This window comes from Carettochelys insculpta, chromosome 7 (assembly GCF_033958435.1).
Source record: "Carettochelys insculpta isolate YL-2023 chromosome 7, ASM3395843v1, whole genome shotgun sequence".
Lineage (NCBI taxonomy): Eukaryota > Metazoa > Chordata > Testudines > Carettochelyidae > Carettochelys > Carettochelys insculpta.
Window position 1 is genome coordinate 32,242,683 of NC_134143.1, and position 20,263 is coordinate 32,262,945.

Consider the following 20,263-nt stretch of genomic DNA (forward strand, 5'->3'; position numbering starts at 1 on the left):
TGACTGGTAGGGGGTGGGTGGAGGTGGCCATGTATGTCTGCCCCAGCAGCCCAGGGCAGGGACAACCCCCCTCTGCGCCAGACCCTGCCCCAAACCCTGCCTCTCTTCATCCCTACCCCATATCTTCCCCACCCAAGGCAGCCTGGGGGAACAGTGGGGCTGGGAAGCCAACACTGGCAGCAGGGGTCTGCGCCTCACCCCATATCACTGGCAGCAGCAAGTGAGCGGAGCAAGGCAGCCCCAGCTCTCCATGCTCACGGGCTGTGCGACTGCTTTCTGCTGGGGAGGGCCAGTTCCTCAGGAGCACTGCAGCTGGAGAGCAGAGGGAGCTGGGGCTGCCTGGCTCCACTTACTTCGCTGCTGCCACTAAGTGTGGGGTGGGGCAGGGTAGATCCCTGACGCCACTGCCAGTGCTCCAGCCCTGCCGGTCCCCCTGCAGGCTGCTGGCTAGCCCCTCCCACCTACAGCATTTCGGGGCAAGAACACGTGCCCTTCCTCATGCCCCTGGTATGTATCGCCCCTGCCTCTCATTCCCTTTATCCATTAGACCTATGGACTGATCATGTGTTGTGTATTTTCTTTTTATCAGTTTCAGATGACCTTCATTTTCGTTAAATGTCCCCTTATTGCAGGATTATGAGAAACAGAAATGCCAGTGCCTGTTCTGCCTTCTTTCGACCAGACATTATTTTATATAATCTCCCCTTCTCATCTGTTCTCTCTCTAAACAAGAATCTTGGTATTTCCAGTATTACCTCATCTATTTTTTCCTGCCTATAATCACTTTCATTGCCAGTCTCTGAACCCCTTTGCACTTCTGCTTTGCTTTTTTCAGTTGGCTAAACGGAATAGAGTATTCCAAGTAAGGATGACATCAAGGATTTATATAACGACATTATGAAAGTTTCAATATTCTTTTCTACCCTATTCTGCAGGCATCCTGTTTGCTATTTTGGTTGCCGCTGCACACTGAACAAAGCTTTTCAATAAACTGACCCCTAGTTCTTTTTCCTGTGTGATTCCACTTAAATTAGAACTCAGCAAAATGTGAGAGTAATTCACATTGCGGCTTCCAATGCGTATTACCTTGTCTTTGACAACAATGACTTTCATCTGACATCATGGCACTCATTCACTCATTTGTTAGGTCCCTCTGACGCTCCTCAGGGCTCTCTAGATTGACTATTGCTAATAAAGTTGTGTCACCGGCAAACTTTGCCACCTACTTGTTCAGCCCTTTTCCACACCATCTACCATACATTGGAGAGAGTTTGTCTGTGAGTCAGTCTGTCTGTACATCTGTCTATTCAAGAACTCCTCCTAAATGGTAAGAGTCAGGCTCACCACATTTGGCGTACAGCCTCCTCTTCTCAGAACTTAAAGCAAGGTAAGGGTCTGGTTGTGCCTGGTGGGATGGTGGTGAGGGGAGGGAGGCTGAAGCTTCCCCACCACCAGGTTCATTGATTATTGTTCCCCTTCCCTCACTGCTAGGGAGCAAGGGAAAGGTGCACAGTTTGCTGCATTCCTCCCTCTGGCTGGGGAGGCAGGGGCAGGCAAGCTGGGCACTTTGCTCTTGCTCTCTCACAGGGACAGGAAGGGGAACAACAAGCAGCTGGGCATGAGGAGGTCCTCTGAGAAGGGAACTGGTGTGTGTGTGTGTGTGAAGGATAGCAGCAGTCAAGGCAGGGCTGGGGTGTGTGTGCACTCAGGGCCAAGGGTGGGTGAGTGCAGGAGTCAGGCTCAGGACAGGGGACCGGAGGTTTTGAAAAGCACAATCATTTACACGCATTTTCAAAAAGAAAAAACCCACCACCCCACATCCGCACACATCATTATTGACTTAAGGACCCAAGCAATGCTGGGACAATTTGCTAACTAGTGAATATATTCAATTGGAGAGGATGGACTGTCCGGTACTTAGGGCACGAGGCAGGGACTTAGGAAACCCAGGCTCAGTTCCCTGCTCTGCCATGGACTTTAGAAAGTCTCTTAGTACCTCACTTCTCCATCTGTCAAATGGGATTAATAGCACTTCACTCTTTAGAGGCTAGTGAGAGGATAAGCACACGAAAGATTGAATGGGTCTCCGATACCACAGAAATGGGGTGAAACAAGCACCTAACATAGACACTAAACAGAGCTGGAAAAAAAAGGAACCATTTGTAAAAACATCTGTGCTGGAAAATTTGCACTGCTTTTCCTTCAGAAAACTATTTTGCTGAGGGCTGAAATTTTCAAAAGAGCCTCATGGAGTTAGGCACTCAAATCCCACTGAAACCAAATAGGAATTGCAGGCCTTCCTGAGGCTCATTGAAAAATCCCAAACCCCAAACTTCCCACCTTCTCGGATCAAGTAGAACGGGTTCTAGTAGGCCTCCTTTGTACACTTCACTGTTAACCTTTTGCAGTGCTAAAAACTGGCCATTTATTCCTGTTCTTGGTGTTCATTCTCAGCCACTTTCTAATCCATATCGATATTGTATGCCTTACCTGAAGTACCTCCCTTTCTCGGCCACCTCCTGTGAAGTGCTTTTGGAAAGTCCATCTTGATCACATCTTATAGTTCTTCTCTATCAACACTATTCTGTAGCTTGGAGAGGAGTAATTTCCATCTAAAAAGGTCATGTATGTTTCCTTCCAAAAGGGTACTGAATTTAATTACGTTGTGGTCACTGTCATTAAGCGTCTCAACTAGCACTACATCTTGACTAGACTCTATTGTTTACTTATGAGTAAATTTAGAACATTGTCTCCTTGTGTGTTGTCTAGAACTAGCTGTTCCAAGAAGTAACAGAAATAACCAAATAAACTGGAAACATCAAACTAATTTCCTTGGGGGAAAATAATCCCAAACACAGACATACAATGGGAGGAGGAAAACTAGAAAGTGATATATTCTGAAACAGAGTTCTGGGCAATAGTGGGCAACAAATTAGCCATGAGTTGGCAGAAAGATCAGGCAAAAGAAAAGATTAATTCAATTTTGGGTGGTACATGCAGACACTTCACAACAGAGGGAAGGGTGCTGAGACTCTTGTTTTCCTTGGCTCTGGCGTCAATGCCCCTTCGATATTGCTTCCCCACATGGGCACTTGGTCTCAGACTTCAGCAAAGGCCAACAAAAATCAACTGCGGCTTGAAGGAAAATTAAACAAAGATAAATACACGTAGCTTTAGCAGGCAAGGCGTACTGGAGAGGCATTTTATCCGTCTACAAATATTTATATGGGGGAGGCAACAAGAAGGCAGAGGAAATTCATTCCTATTTTTCCTTGAACTCGCAAAATGTTACAACAGCGCCAGAGACAGGGCTTACAAAATGGTATTAAAGAGGACCCATCCTGTCAGGCAAGGATGAAAAAAGGCAGTCATACCATTCCTCATCCTAAGTGGAAAAGGATCCAATTATTTCTCCATTTCAAGCATGTCTGCAAAGTAACATACTTTAAATACCCCTGTGTTCTGTACTATAGAGCCATCAAAAGAGAGAGAGAGTGTGGACGGACGAAGCAGCAGAGGAGAAAGTCAGAAAGAAATGAGAAGGCAGGATGGATAGTGGAAAGAAGTTAAAAAGAGAGTCAGATCTGCAATGGTTTCTTACCAGTCACCTCATCCAAGCTCTCTTTAGTGAGATGGTCGTTCTGGTTGACCCACTCGCCATTGCACTTGAAGTAAATCTGAGTGGCTGGGTTGGCTCTGCAAATCAGCTCCACAGGCTTGTTCTTTACAATGTATGCATCTTGTGGCTCCAGTAGGAAATGGGGAAGCGTCTCTGCAGGGGTTGATGGGAAGGAATCTGGAAGCACATCGCTGTACTCAATTTCTGAAAGGAAAAAGAAAGAATGAGGAAAACAGTTACTCCTGTTGCGCATACACTGCAAAAACTTCTGCAAGTGTAACCAGAGTCTACACCAACCAGCTCTTTATTTAAGAGTTGTCAGACACACACATGAGCACCGTATGTTGGGAAGAGTTAACACACCTTTTGTAAAGGAAAATCATGCCTCACCGATCTATTAGAATTCATTAAAGGTCTGAACAAGCATGTGGATAATGGAGATTCAGTGAACATAGTGTACTTGGACTTTCAGAAAGGCAAGATCCCACACCACAGGTTCTTAGGCAAAGTGAACTTATCATGGGATAAGAGGGAAGATTGTCTCATGGATCAGTAACTGCTTAAAAGACAGGAAACAATAGGTAGGAATGTATCCTCAGTTTTCACAATGAGTGTGTTAAATAGTGGGGTCCCCCAAGTAGGACCATCCCTAGGGAGTTGCAGAGCGCAGGGCAACCTCTCACCCACCAAGCCCTGTCCCTCCCTGTCTCTTCCTGCCCTTGCTCCACCTCCTTCCGGGCCCTGCTTTGTCTCATCCCACTCTGCCCCTTCCCTAACCCCCCCTCACACCTGCCCCTGCCCTCTTCCTTCTCCAAAGCCCTCGACCCCTCCTCTCCTGGGTAATGCCAGTGGGAACAGTGGAGTGAGGCTGGTGATGCTGCCACTAGCTCCCATGCCACCCAGGCCCCACATCCCCCTGAAGTGCAGAGCCCTGAAAACCAAGGATGGGATGGCTCTGCCCCCAAGATCCGTACTGGGACAAGTGCTGTTCATCATATTCATAAAGGATCTGGTGAAAGAGGCAAACAGGAAGGCAGCAATGTTTGCATATGATACAAAATTACTAAAGGTAGAGAAGCTCAAAGCAGACTGCAAAGAGTTTTAAAAGGATGTCGCAAAACTGGCTGATCAGGCAACAAAATGGCAGATAAAATTCAATGTTTATAAATGGAAAGTATTGCACACCGGAAAGTCTCAACTACACACACAAAATGATGGGTTCTAAATTAGCTGTTTCCACTCAAGGAAGATCTTGGAGTGATTGCAGATAGATCTCTGAAAACATCCACTCATTGCATAGCAGCAGTAAAAACAAACAAACAAAACAAAAAACCCCCAGAACATTAGGAACCAAAAAGACTACATAGGAAGACAGAAAATATCATAATGCCAGTAGGTAAATACATAACATGCCTACATCTGAATGCCACATACTATTCTTGAACTGGAAAAACTACAGAGAAGGGCAACAAAAATGATCAGGGGGTTGGATCAGGTTCCACAGAAGAAGAGATTACAAGGACTGGGATGCTTTGCCTTAGAAATGAGATGTCTTGAAGGAAGGTGGGTAGGATCTGATAGTGGTCAATAAAATTTAGAACAAGTGAATAAGGAAGTGTTATCTGCCCCATCACATAACATAAAAACTGGGTGTCACTAAAGGACATTAATAGGCATTAGGTTTAGAACAGACATGAGGAAGTACTACTTCCTATAATGTACAGTCAACCTGTAGAACTCATGTGGTACCAGCCACTGCCAGAAGACAGGCTACTGGACTAGATGGACCATTAGTGAGACACAATGTGGCTGCTCTTATGTAAAATTTCACTGCTAACTACCTCATGACCATTACTTCCACTCCAAAACACTTGCCAAATGCACTTAGGAGCTGAAAAAGATTACTTTGTCCCAGAGTTTGTCCTTCCTCTCCTTTTATCCCTCATGTGCCACTGTTTTGTACCTGCCCTTTCGTTCCTTCTCTCTCAGACACCTTCATCTGCAATGCGAGGAGCAGGGAAATGTCCATTCTCGCTGTTGACAACACAGCCAGTACTCAATAACGTTCAACGCATCACACACAAGTAGTTGAAACAGAATCCAGCAGGGGTCAGCCTATCAGACTTGAGACAACAGAGGAAACCCAGGTACGGATGCCTTGCTGCTGGATCAATTCAAGGCTGTGAGCCCTACAGAGGGTGTGTGGTCAGGCTGTAGTGGAAGTGAGCTTCGTTCATCACTCTACTGTGATGTTCTCTGGCTGATAGTAGCTCAAAAGCAGTTGTGTGTGTTGACCTCATCCACTGGGAGCAAAGCTGCTACAGTGTAAGACCTGAAGGGAAGGGTTTGGAGGCCTTCTGAGAACAAAAAGCATATATTAAGAATCCAGAGAACATTTTTTCATTAGATTATAAATTAAATCTACTTATGACGTGCCCTGTGCTCTCCCACCCTTCACTGGAGCCATGAGAAACCTCCACCTCAACCATGTGCCTGTGACATTCCATCACGCTGCTGCTAACCAGCTTGATGGCATCTATAGCAGGGTGGATAAAAATCAATGAATTTAAAAATAACACCCCCCATCAGATTTTTTTTTTTTACTTATATCAGATTTTTATCTTTTAAATCAATAAAAAACTAAATTCCTCTTTTAAAAATAACACTTACCATTAAATCTCATCACAAACATGCTGCACATACACTTACAGTCTCGTAAAAATGAATTAATGGCTCTAGTCTGTCCAGCCTAACTATTAACTTGTGCTTCTTGAAAGTTCTAGGCTCTCAATTTCTGTTTCTCAGCAGACTAAACAGTAACGTGTATAAAAAGGCACAAGCTGGATGGAATTGTTTTTCTTCTGTGCTCATGTGGTGGTGGACCTTGGCCAAATACAGCTGAGGAGTTAGTTAAGACATTGTCTTAGAGATAGACAGACAATTTACCCAGGAAAGGAAGTAGGCAGCATAGAAAGGAACAGTGGAGCGGACTGAAAGGAAGAGGGAAGAAGACATTATTCAGCGGCGCGCGTGCGCGCGCGCACGCACGCACACACACACACACACACACAGGTTCCTGTATACCCCCACACTACAGCCACAAAAAAACTGTCACGCTTTCTGGGCACAAGAAAGCCCTTTGCTGGGAACATTTGGAAGACATTCATTCTCTGGGTAGAAAAGGAAAATGTGTCAAGTGTAAGCAGTGAAAGAAGATGATGTAGGGCCAAGTTCCAAGAGTGAAATGTCATGAGGGAAACTTCTTATTGGGAGAAAATGATCTGGATGAAGATACAGATATGGCCAGAGCTCAGCAACCCACGGCTCTTTGAGTTGTCATTGGCGGCTCCGGAGGCTGCCACTGCTGACTCCTCTACAGCTCCCAGCCCTGCCACTACTGAAACACTAGAACTAAATTCAGCGGGTTTAGCGGCCGGCAGGGAGGCAGCAGGGCAGGGAGCTGCAGAGCAGTCAGTGACAGCAGCATCCAGACCTGCAATGACTCCACTCAGCCCTGGGAGAGACTCCTCTGGCCCTGGAGGAGAGAACTGGAGGGGGCGGTTCTAGCTCCTCCCTCTCCCGCCCACCTGCATCGTCCGCCTTGGCTGGCTCCCTCTCTGCCCCTGGCAAGTGCAGGTCAGCGGATCTGGGGTCTGAGAAGGGAGGGGAAGGTGGGACAGATGTTGGGGGACAGAGGAGGAATTGGCCCCTCTGCCTGCCTCTGCCATGGGTGAAAAATGCCCCCCAGGCAAGGCCCAGCCGCAGCGCTCACCTCAGGGCGGATTCCCTGCTCCTCCAGCTGAGAGAGCAGGAACTTGGGCTGCCTTGAACCAGCAGCAGCGTTAGTTCCTGGGACACCAAGCTGGGCCAGCACTTCGGCTCTGGCCAGGAAAGCAGGTGTGACACAGAGCACCACCTGCAGGGAATTTGCTGCCCAGTTCCTTCTCCTCATCAAGGAGGGGTGATGTGAACATTGTTCTTTCCTGCTTAACAGGCTATCCCCAGGTGCAGTGTTTTCCTTGTCCTCATTTGCTCTCCAATCCAGGGGTGAAAATAACTTAAAATTTCTAACTGGAACAAAACGTTGTGTGTAATGTTCTTAAAATAGGGTGATAAAAAGTACGGCTTGACATTTATTAAGGACTGCCTTGTATACACATGCATTGAGGCTCTCTAAGTATTGGTTTTGTAACCAAATTCGGGAAAAAAATGGCTCTTCTCCCTATTTTGGTTGCAGACCTCTGGATATGGCTGAGTGAGTCAACGGAGTACTAACTTAAATGCTTCATCTTGTAATGCTTCATTCTTCAAGACTCTCTCTAGTCTAAGCTCTTTAGTACAAAACAAAACAGCAGTCAAGTAGCACTTTAAAGACTAACAAAATAATATATTAGGTGAGCTTTCATGGGACAGACCCACTTCTTCAGTAAGCGGTTGATTATCTGGCATCCACAGGGAACAGGTAATCAAATCTTCCAGTTATTTGAACGCTGGCCCCAGCAGGGAATCCAGCCCTGCTGCTGCTGGCAGGGCAGTCCCCCTGCAGCCACCAGCCTAACGGACCCCCATGCCAGATAACAGAACTTGCCAGCTATCCAGGTGCTGGATAACACTGTTTTCACTGCATAAGTGTGATTTGACAAGTAAATTCCCAAGCTGTTTGCTGTGTTGGATGTTGCTAAGAAAAAAAAGTTAGTTTAGCTAATCCTTATGGCTTGCTTAATTAGTCACTACGCTTAGAATCTGTCACTCAAGTATACAGTACAGAAAACTACAGTAAGAGAAACCTAGAGTTGACAATGTCATTTTCTTATTTTATATTACATAAAAAATATATGCCCCTTATTTTGGAACATCATGGACACAGACCATAATGGTGATGCCACAATAGGTGATCCCTATTCTATTTCAGCATACTTCAGGTTTTCTAAGGGAAACCCATCCTTTACTTTTTATTTTCAAAAAAGTGCCAGTGAGTTCAGCCGGGCATACTCCAAAATTAAGTGCGCTCTGAGCACAAGCCATTTTAGCTTCTTTGGAAACCTGATGTAAATCAATCCACCCTGATACACAGTGTGTGACTGGCATCCCGCCACTCCAAAGTCATACCAATACTGTAGTTCTGGCTGGATGGAGTGTCTTGCAGTAGGGAAAACACACGATAAATCCAAGAGTTGCCTCATGATTGCCCTAAACAGCAACGTGAATCAGGACACACAAGACACCTGAGACTTCTCTTAACTGCTTGGAAAATGTACCTTCAAAACCTGGATCAGAATCAAAGGGGTTAAAGAAAATGAAGCCACTAAAATGAAAAGGAAGCTGTTCACACCATCTTCTTCCCAGCCTGCTACTCCATGTCAACTCTTTTCCCAGGTTCTTTTCCGTTACAATAAGCAGAGGGTTTGGCATTGCCCCAGGGCCGCCAATCCCACAGGCTAAAGGAATGCATTGGTATGATCCAAACAAAACCCCAGAAGGGCTTGCATCGGAGAAGCTGACTAGGACTACAGCATAAATCACACTGACCTGTCTTTTCAGGTTTCAGGCACTGCTCTGTCTTGGATTCCCGGGTCCCCACACCACCCAATTCTTCTGCTTCTTTTGCATAACACTCACATTCCACTACCTCTACCCGTGCTCTGCTCATCCCTCTCAGAAGATTAGACACTCCAACACAGAGCTCACAGTATTTCACAAATGATCAACAACAGAGGTTTTGTGGCAGCTGCATATAAAATCAAAAGCACCACTGACTTTTTTCCATTACTAAAACCATTGAATTGGTAATGGACTTGGACGCTACACTCACAATCTCCCTGGCACAAAAACGTGACCACTTCCAGCCGGCCATTTGCTTTAGGAATCAAGAGCTACAAAGAAAGCAAGATCCTAGAGTCATCGCCAGTCGAGTGAGGATTTAAAACACTAGATTCCTCTCTACAAACCCGAGTTCAGACATGCCATTTTGGTCCCAACTGTAGGGAGTTTGACAGATTTGACCTGCGTGAATATTTACACACAAATACAATTTAAAAAGCTGACACAAAGGGACAATTAGTGGCTTGTGTTCAGGCTACGTAGTGACATGGAATAGATGCGATGTGGGTAAGCGCCCAGCTGTTGCATGCGTAGGAAACAGCAGAGGATGCTGCAGGCCCAGCTTGAGATGCTTGAACAGAATTGCATGTGGGTGAGGGTACCCAATGTACAGGTCTGACCAATGCTGTCCACTCCGTCAGCTTCATGAGCTGTAAATTTAAACCAAGAATCACTAAATCCCAAGCACTCATGAGTCATAAAATTATGAGTCAGGCCCTGCAAAAATCATGAAATTTTAAAATGTGAAGGTTCTTTCATTTGACTTCCAGGTTTCAGAGCCTTAGGCAACACTCGAGTCAGTTTTTCAGCCTTTTCTCTGCAACCCTGAGAGTTATAAGCTTATGCTTTTCCAACTGGTCAGTTAAAGTTGAGGTTCTTAGCTGCAGGTATGGGGCTTTCACAATAAATGTTGCCTGATTGGTGATAAAATCTTGAGTGCTGGCCATGCTGAAGTGAGCCCACTCCTGTCACCCCAGCATAAAGCTATGGTACAAAAGAGGGCCACAGAACACTGAAAGCGTTATAGGGAGTAAAAAGCAAACAAAAACTAAGCAGACCAAGAAAGCAAAATGACCAAGCTGCCTCCTGAGCGAAAATCAGTGAGTGAAAAAACACACAAGGTCAATCATTTAAAATCCATTTAGGAAAATTGACCTTCCATTTCCATTTTAACACAACACTAAGAAAGAACAGTAGGACATTTGTCATAATCCATTAACTGCTCTTTTGGAAACAATGAATTAAACTCCAGGCTAGTTTCCCTCTCTCTCTTTTTCCAGCTCTTCCCCTCTCGGCTGCTGCCATCCGCCATTCTCTCCCCGATTTCATTTGCAGGTCTGTAATTTTCTCAGCACCCTACCAATTGCACTGGGACACAGAATAATTAGGAGGTACAATGCCCTCCCTAGTGAGCTATTGCGAGCTGCTGCCCAACTCACACACCAGGCTGCCGGCTGGTGCCCCATGCCCTCATTGGGTAGGAAGGGAAGAAGCGGACAGAAAAGCGTTATGTTTTTGTGAAGAACACAACACAGCACAGGGAAAATGCAAATACTGGAGGACTGAAGGATTTAATGACTAAGTTTTCTTTAGTGCAGATCCCAGTTAATCAGAGGGGAGTGATGACTCAGGAACAAGCATTTTCACAGCTTTCTGTTTTGGCCTTTAAAAAGAAGCCAAAGTACAAAGCTCAGCAGCATCTTGAGAGGACAACTAATGCTGCGGGGTGACAAAAGCACCCCACTAGTTATAAAGATAAAGAGCAAGGAAGCGGGATGGGGAGAGCCTGTCAGAATACAGGCAAATAGGCATGCAACATTATCTATGGAGTACATGATTTCACTGCTGGGCCTGACATTAGACCACGGTCTTTTGCTAACACCCATCTCTGGATAATGCACAGCTGAGAGGTATAGCAAGGTTCTGGCTGACAACGGAGCATGAAGGATAGGACAAGACCAAAAATGGCTTTTGACCTGCTGCGAGTAGAGCCCAACTGATACAATTGCATGGAAAGGAAAAGCACAGAAGAAGAAACCTTCACCTTTCATCAGGTAGACATCATCTTATACATCACATCACTGAAATGCTGCTACCTCTGGGATGAAACAAAACAACCACACAGCCACACAACAGCAGACGCTATTAGAACTGAAAATTTTGCCAAGACACTATGCCTAAAAACTGTTCAGATCGTAAAGGCTACGTCTACACTAGCACATTACGTCGAAGTAGCCTATTTCGAAGTAAGGACATCGAAATAGGCTACTTCGACATGTATCGTCTACACGTCCTCCAGAGCTGGTGCCGTCGACGTTCCACGTCGAAAGGAGCCGCCCCGGAAGGAAATGTGGAGCGTCCACACACACAAGTGCTCCCTGTAGAAATAAGGGGCCAGCAAAGCCCCAAGCCGCTCCCTTAAAGGGCCCCTCCCAGACACACTTGCCCTGAACAGCATGAGATCCACAGAGCCGATAACCAGTTGCAGACCCTGTGCACGCAGCATGCACCCCCAGCTGCAGCAGCAGCTGCCAGAAGCCCTGGGCTAAGGGCTGCTGCACTTGGTGATCATAGAGCCCCGCAGGGGCTGGACAGAGCGTCTCTCAACCCCTCAGCTGATGGCTGCCTGGAGGACCCCGCTATTTCGAAGTAGCAGGATGCGGATCATCTACACACGCCCTAGTTCAACGTTGAATGTCGAAGTAGGGCGCTATTCCCATCTTCGGACAGGAATAGCGATTTCGATGTCTCACCGTCTAACATCGATTTCAACGTCGAAATAGCACATGGCGCGTGTAGACGTGACGCGTGCTATTTTGATGTTGTGCCGGCTACTTTGAAGTAGCTGGCTAGTGTAGACATACCCAAAAAGTATTATAGGAATTTCTGAAGTCCATTAGATCAACAGAAACAGGGTGAAATGGAATACATACTGCACCTAAGACACATGCTCAAGGTCAAAAATTAAAGGCCATGTTACAATCCATTTACCTGGCTATAACCACTCTCCCTAGTCACCACATTCAATGCTCTCCAGACCAGGTGCTGCTGGGAACATGCTGTAGAAGAGCAGGTCTGTGAACTTGGCTTTGAGTGTAAAATTCACATGTTCTCACAATTTGATACTTTGTGGTGTGGAATTCTTATCAGCTCTAAGTGGTCAATACCTCGTATGTGAAAACCGCAGCACACCGTGGACCGTGCTGTGTTATTGATTCAGCACCCTTGCAAGGGGGAGCAGCATCATTTTCTCACTCAATGGCCAAAACTACCTATTGCAGAACATGCACGTTTCTTGGAGATCTCCCATCTAGGCACTGGCCTAACCATATTCTGTTCTCTAACCTGGGCTGATGAGAATCATGGAGTAAGATACCACACCTACAAGCAACAGGGTGGGTTAGCACAGTGTTGCAGTGGCTTGTACCCTGCCTTTAGCTGAGCATGGCAGATTCAAAGAGATGGTCAGGCACAGCACTGCAGAGATCTTCACAGAACAGCAGGTAATAGCAGCTGATACAACAGATGGAAAGTGCCAGGTTACTCATGACTGAATTCCCAGTGACTCCTGGGTACTTTCCATATGTGCCATAAATCAACACATTCTTAACCACATGCACATGCTTAAAAAGCCAATGCATGCAGTAAACATGCCATTGTGTATCACTGTGTCACCAACACCGTTATTTAGGTGCCATTGCCACTAATTAGGTCATAGGAGGCTCTCCCAGGCCTAAGCGCTCAGCTTCCATTGCCTCTAGTTATTCCTTCCTCCAAGAACTCTGCGGCAGCAATACAGTGGCTGCCATGGTATTAGATCACTTCTTCTTACACGGACTGCTGTCAGATATGTCACGCGCTCCTGGAGTCCCACCTATTTCACTAGTGGTTCAATCACTAGGCTTTATTGCAAAACAACATAACCTAGATTTCCTGGCAAAAGAGACTGAGTTAAGAGTATCTTTCTAGCATCTGCCAGTGAAGCTATTTTGGTGGATGGTGTGAAAACCTGTCTTAAAATAGTACTTTGCCTGTCAACAGCACCTTTCCTACCAGGGTTCCAAACTGTCTTTCAAATAATTAAGAAAATCTCTGTCTTTGCAATGATACCGCTTTGTTATCCCTCCCTTGCACTGATGGGGAAACTGAGGCTCACAATGGAAGAGTAACTTGGCTGTGGCGTCAGAGCAGCTGGCTTGTGAGCAGAGGGATGAACAGAATCCGGGTTTCCAGACTCCCAGTCTCCACTGCTAAATAATCTATGCTCAAAGTAGATGATCCCAGGATGGATGCACTGGCTGTCCACTCACAAAGTCTATGGTGGTTTCAATCAAGTCATTACAGGGCAGCTCCTGCTATCTCAAAAATATTACAAAGTATGGCACGATCCATGCCCATGAGCAGCCACTGCCTTGGAGAAGCAAGAGACTGGAGCGTCTGGCTGCGTTTCAGGTCATGAGTGAGGCACACCGATAAAGCTGGACCAACACTGGGACACCTAGGGGCTGGAAGAGTTTGAAGGTCAAGCAGAGGCCGCACTGTCAGAGTATTGTGGGGGAAGCTTGAACAGCACCTGACTGCTCCCACCCACAGCATTTCCTGTCCCTCATTTTCCCGAGGACCAACGTTCACGCAGGGGAAAAGCAATCCCCCTGCCCCACCGTAATGGCTCGTGGCGTATGTTGTGCACATGCTCCACCTCCCTGCTGTACTGCAGAAACATGGATATACACATAAATACTGACTGTGTCGTGATCAGCTTCCCCTTCCTCTGCCTGTGGAAAGAGCCGTTTGCGCTGCTGCCGGCTGTTTTTATGACTTTGTTTTACAACTCTAATGCCAGGATCATTTATAAAGTAGGTTTGTATATACCAAATGTAAACATTAGAAATCCATTAGGCTCTTAAAGTGCGTCTGGCAGAGTTCTCCCCCACCCTAGCCCTCCTGGTAATCTCCAGTCCTCTCCCAGGCATGGCTGAAGGGAATTTCAGAGGATTACAAGTACTTAAAGATATATTATCCCTGGCCAGAGTTGTAATGCAGGCCCGAAGCTACCGATTAAGTTTCTCTCCACTGCGTATGTGCCAGTTAGTTTTTTATTTCACTTTATTTTAAAGTCAGATTTAAAACCCTGCACTATAGGCTAACAGCACTGCAATTTACAAACTGTACATGTACCAACTTCCGCCAAGGAGGGCACTGACTGGCTTGGAAAGGGACCTTGGCCTTCTAGTTTGCAATATTCTTTCCTCATCAGCTTATGAACAGGATCACTTCCCACCCAAAATTCATGGGAAGATCCTGAGTGTCTCCAGCCTTCCCCGTGTGGTATTAACCCAGCTCATGCAACGACAAATTGACTTCCAGTACTGGGGGCTGAGACACATCACAACTTGGAGACCTTTTACACTGAGACTCTGCGTGCTCACAAGATGGTGCTACCTCACGTCACTAAATGCCAAGGCAATACTCCGAAAGCAAACATCTCTACGTTCTGTTGTGGCACTGCGTGTGATTGCTTTGTCCCAGGGCTCAGGCTAGCTAAGACAGCAGGCTCACCTCCATGCTGTGGGGAACCATGCAAAGCCTTCTGGTGTGCGTGAGAGGGCACATCATTAATCAAAACAAAATCCAGACACGTTTCCTACCGTAGTAGATACCTTGCTTCTCTGTTGATTGTATTTGGGGCTTTGGGTCATCAGATAGGATTTTTTTGTGCGGGAGGGCGGGGGTGGAATTTACATATGAGTAATGACAAAAGTGGATACACATGTCACAGATTTGACTCACCCTTGATTATCTGCAAAATTATCTGAACTGTCCCCGCCCAGGAGCAGAGCACAGACAGTCCATCAGGCTCTGCACCGGGCTCAACAGCAAGAAGAGCCCGTAAAACCGGAAAGTCAAAGTCTGTGACTCCCTGGACCGCCTGTAACAAAACCACACCCCACTCATAGTCCAAAACACATATTTTGTTTTCTGATGTACTTACCGAATTCCACTAGTGCCTAATACACAAGAACCATTTCCCATCTAGCCCCCTCCTTGGGCATGAACTGAGAAGCGCAGCAATAGTCTGCTCCATAAAGGACACATAGTACCAAATACACATACTGTCTCCTGCACTTCAGCCTGGCCCTGTGTGTTTTCACATATGGGGGTGTAAGAAATACATCCTCCAGGCAGCTCCACCGAGATGAAGCATTTTCTGGGAGGCTCTTCACATCCCAGTTACTCAGCACAGACAGAATCTGCAGGACATGCCAAGTGTAGTCACACAGGGAGCTAGCAGCTCAGCTGGGATTAGAACACAGGTCCACCTCTGTATTTGCCTTTTGTTTTAATTGTCTGATCACATGATCAATCCCTTTTTGCTTCCGTGACCCAGCCTGTAGCTATGCTGCCAAAGTGGCCGGCCTTCCTTTATGTCTGCAAGGGAATAAGGAGGCTGCTGATGCTGGGGATTTGCACAATAGCATATTCTTTCACATCCCTCTCTGGGTAATGGGATATGTGCCCTCACGTGCTCGGTATCTCTTTGGGATGTGACAACAGGAGAGCAGCTATTGCTCCATTCCTTATGCAAAGCTTGTACACATCATTCATGCAAAGGGGCAAAGAGCAATTTTGCACCAAGTATCTCTAGCATCTGGAGCTGGGCAGTGTTCACTCCTCCCAGCCTCGGTTAATTAAGATACCTGCACAGCACTAAACCCAGCAAACTAAATCTTCATGCAAGCAATGGCGGATTAACATACGGGCAAAAGGAGAAGTTGCCCTAGGGCCCCCAGGCATGAGGAGCCCCAAGGCTCCATAACTCCATCTTGTTTGAAAAATTCGCTTTGGTGGAACAAAAGAAATGTGTCACGTCATTCTTATTTTAAAATTAAGTGTAATTTTATTACGCATCAGAAGTAATAATAAGCATGAATAGATTTTAAAGCATAAATAATGGTGTTACATTAATATTTTAATACACTGGGGAGTCCCCTGTGACTGTGTTGTCCCATGGCCCCACCTGTTTTTAATATACCCCTGCATGCAAGAGACCACCTAAGTCTGAGGAACATCTGCAGCCATGGTGACAGCACAGAACAGCTTTACCCTCCCCTCCCATGCTCCTCCTATGTCTCTCCCTTTCCCCACCCCTGCTCTGCCCCCTTCCTCCAGAAGCCCTTCACCGCTTCCGGTTATTGCAGGGCAGTCCCCTCTTCCTGTGGAGCAGCATGTCCCAAGAGCAGTGTGAGCTAGGAAGCTCACACTGCACTCCGGCCATGCCACTCTGGTGCAGCATTGATGGTGATGGTGAGTGTGTGGGTGCGTGGGGCACGGATAGTGGATGTTACATGGGGTTCCCTGTGGATCCCTCACATCATCCCAGTCCACTGAAGTGTCATCTTACACAGGGTGAGAACTTTGCTCTAAGAGGGGAGTCCTCTCTTTCCTCAGAAGATGAAGAAAGGAAGAGAAAATAAACCATCAGCTCCGCTTCCAGGTAGACAGCTCCCTTTCCCTCTCCATTTCCGCTGCTGCTTGCAGCCAGTTGCAAGAAGACTGAATATGCAGAAGTGGCAGCTCAAGCCAGATTCCCTGGCCCATGTAATGTGCCTCTTATTTCTCTAGGACTTAAAGTGAACCAGGCAGGGGGCCAGGCAAAAAAAGAAAAGAAATAACTGACGGTAATAAAGATTGCTAGCAAAGAGCAGAATGCTCCAGCCCCCAGCCACCTCACAATTCAGGGGAAGGGAGAGTGTGTTGTCATTAACCTCCACCTTTCTTCTTTCACTGCCACAAATCTAATAGGCTGTTCCAGCCTAGCACAGACGCGAGACTTCCAGTTCTCTCTCATTTCATTGCAGCACCAAAGAATGTGAAACAACAAGCTGCAGCTGTGGAAGGGTTCTCTTGGTCTTGCATTCCACCAGTAATTGGTGGGATGTTACCATCAACTGTTTGGTCCCTGTTGAAATTTGTTCTTTGCTATGGATAGGGTGGCTGTGGTCCACAAGGTCCTTTCTGGACCATTGACTCCCTACTTTTTCCCTAATAGAACCCCTTTCATTGCAATCAGGTGACAACTACCATTCTGATCGTTAAGCACTGGGAGTCCTCCTGAGAGAACTGAGCATGATTCTTAGGTAGAACTCTGAACCCCGACAGCAGTGGTGAGCAACAGACTTTTGCTTTCAAATCTGGTTTGGTTTTACAGTTGTCTTCAAAGAGCCAAAAACACTTTTAAAAGGTGACTATCAAAACTGGGTAACACCTAGCAGGGGCTCAGGCAGGCAGGTTTCAAACCTGGGAATTTGCCCCAGTGGGAGAGGGTAAGTTGGAAGAATCCTATGGAGACCAAAGAAGGCCATGGGGATTGGGCTCAGGATGCTGCCCAATGAGCAGCACAGGATCTGGGTGAAATATCTGCATCGGATTTTTCTGTTGAAACAAGACCCCAGAGTGCTCCCTTGGCTCCTGCCCCGTTGTTTCACTCCAGCAGCACGCACAGACCATAAAGCTATGGTCTCCCACTGCCAGCACAGGAGTAGGGTTGAAAGGGACCACACTCCAGTGGATGTCCAGCCTCAGTCATGCATCTGACTAAGCGCGTCTTTGCCCATGAAAGCTTAGGCTCCAATAAATCTATTAGTCTATAAGGTGCCATGGGACTTCTCACTGTTTTTTCAGCCTGAGTTACAGGCCCTTGAAAGCCATTGCAGCTGGTGAAATTTAGCAGCCTTGATTTACAACAGTTGTCAAACTGGTTCTGGTAAGCCCCAGCTACCGGGAAAGTGCTGCAGGCCACCTACCCCCTTCCATCCCCCCACCATCCATCCCCCCCCCGCCGCCCAGCTCTGCCAACCACAACTCTGCTACATCTGTGGATGCGGCCCAAACAGTGTGCATGAAAGAGAAGAAAGACCCCACAGCTGGACAGAGCACATTTGCTTTCTCAGCTGGTTGCATAAGTTGGTGTTTCACTGAGCTATGATGAGGGGGAGACCGGGAGCTTGAGATTTGGGACGGGGGCGCGGCGGGATGTTGTTGGAAAGAAGGAAGAATACCATGCTGGGCACATTTATCATAAGCAATCAAAACAGCCTTTCATACCCACTCCTGACACTTGCTAATTCTAGCCAGCCTGGCCACCCACCGCATGGGAAATCTCTTACACTCTCTCCACAGGGGAAAAAAGTCCCTTTAGATTTGGGATGGGGGGAAGCAAACACACAAAACAAGCACTTTCCTTTTACACCAGCTTCATAGTGGTTGAATAGTTTGATGTTCCTGGCTCCTCTTAATATAAAACTGGAAACACTAAGAATTAGTTTAACAAAGACCACTCATGTTAAGTGGAAGCTGACTGATATGGAACAAGCAGGCCTATTTGCAAAGAAGCACCCTCTTCCTGGGACAGGCAGATTCCCTAGGGGAAGTTTTCTGTAGCTCCTTTACCTGATCTGTCACCTCCACCTGGCACAGCAGGATTTAGTCAGTTTCCTGCCTTTCAAGAAATGTCAAACAAAAGGAGATGTTTGACAGAAACAGGAGGGTAAAGAAGCAGGGAGGATTACAGAGGGAACGGGGAAAAGGGAACAAGGGCCCAGCCACAGAGGCATGCAAAGAAGCCGCAGAATTATAGAAATATTGGGCTGGAAGGGACCTCAAGGGGATGTGCTGAAGCAGGGCACAGTAATCAGAGACCATTTGTACAATTTGTTTTTAAAAACCTCCACTGACGGGGATTCCTATCTCCCCCTGCCCTGGAAGCCAAAATATTATGTGGAGCTGGGGGGCGTGGGGAGTGTGGCTGGAGGACAAGCCCAGCATTTTTCTCTTTGCCCTTACTTCCCCTGCTGGAATCCTGAGCAAAGCTCCGTTTGCTGCTGGGCAGCCAGGTGTCCCTATTGCACAATACTGAAGCAGAGGTGAGGACAGGGCCTTTCCCTCTGCGGCTGGGGGGACTCCCCGAATGATGGCTGGAAAGGGATGAAGAGGGTAATGCCGGAAAGCCCCTGCTTCTCCGTATCTGAACTCCTGAGGGCTCCTGACTCCCTCGTTTCTGTCTCTAGAAAAGAGAGGTTTGCTGTGAACACAGGTCCAAGTTAATGCTGGTGTCATTACACTGAAGTCAGAAGTGTGACACCAGGTATAAATCCAGCCCACAAAAGTCCAGAAATACAAGACAATGAATGTGGCTAGTAGACAGCCAGGCCACTCTACTCCATGCCCCGCTCCCCTCCCCAGGCTGTTACACATGAGTGCACATCTCGGAGATTACAGATGGTCCAAGTGTTACCCCCTGCTCAGTTACACACCTTCTTCTTCCTTCCCTATCCACAGAGGATGAGAGCCCGTAACACTGCAACAGAGACGGTCCTAGGGGCAGGTGATCCTGGCCGTTGCCCAGGGCCGCCAATTTCAAGGCGCTGCCAAAATGGACCAGCCCGCATGGGGCTGGAGCCAGCAGGTGCTTGAAGTGGGGGGACAGGGGAGGGGCACGGCTGCAGCCGTGCGGACTGACAGCCAGGGGGCGCTGCGGGCAGCTGGGGGTGCAGAAGCTGGGAGGGTGCATCTACCCCCCGCCCTTCCCACCCATGTGCAGGCACAGCAGCTGGGAGGGCACACCCACTGGCCCCCTGCCATCCCCCCCAGCAGGAGGGTGCACCTGCTGCCCCTGCCCCTGCCCCACCCCGGTGGCCCCCATTTGCCCAGGCTGCCAATTAGTTAGGACCAGCCCTGCAGTGCAAGACACAGTCTGGCTCTTCAGCTCAAACTGGGGAGACTCCAGTGTACTGATGGCCACTGGTGGCACATATAAGAGGTACACAGCGCTCCAGCCCCTGCCCCCCTCCAGCACATCTCCCCCTGTCTCCTGGGGCTGTCTGGGCTTCAGCCTCGCACAGGCTGGCACCATGCGATCAGCCCTCCTGGGGCTGGTGAGGCTGGAGCTGGGCACCGTCCATGTTCTGGGGTTAGAGGAGCTGCCCACTGCACACCCTCTAGGGCTGGGGTCAGCCCCTCCCATGCCCGGGCGAAGGCTGGGGC

General features: G+C 47.5%; 1 protein-coding gene across 4 annotated transcripts in view; it reads right to left on the bottom strand.

Annotated features, from left to right (window-relative positions):
- UNC5B (unc-5 netrin receptor B) overlaps nt 1-20,263 on the bottom strand; it is a 156,114-nt gene that overhangs the window by 40,742 nt on the left and 95,109 nt on the right. For all 4 annotated transcript variants that reach the window (XM_074999485.1, XM_074999487.1, XM_074999484.1 and 1 more), the window contains one exon: nt 3,602-3,823. In XM_074999485.1, coding sequence (XP_074855586.1) covers nt 3,602-3,823 — 222 coding nt within the window. The remainder of the gene's footprint in view (nt 1-3,601; nt 3,824-20,263) is intronic.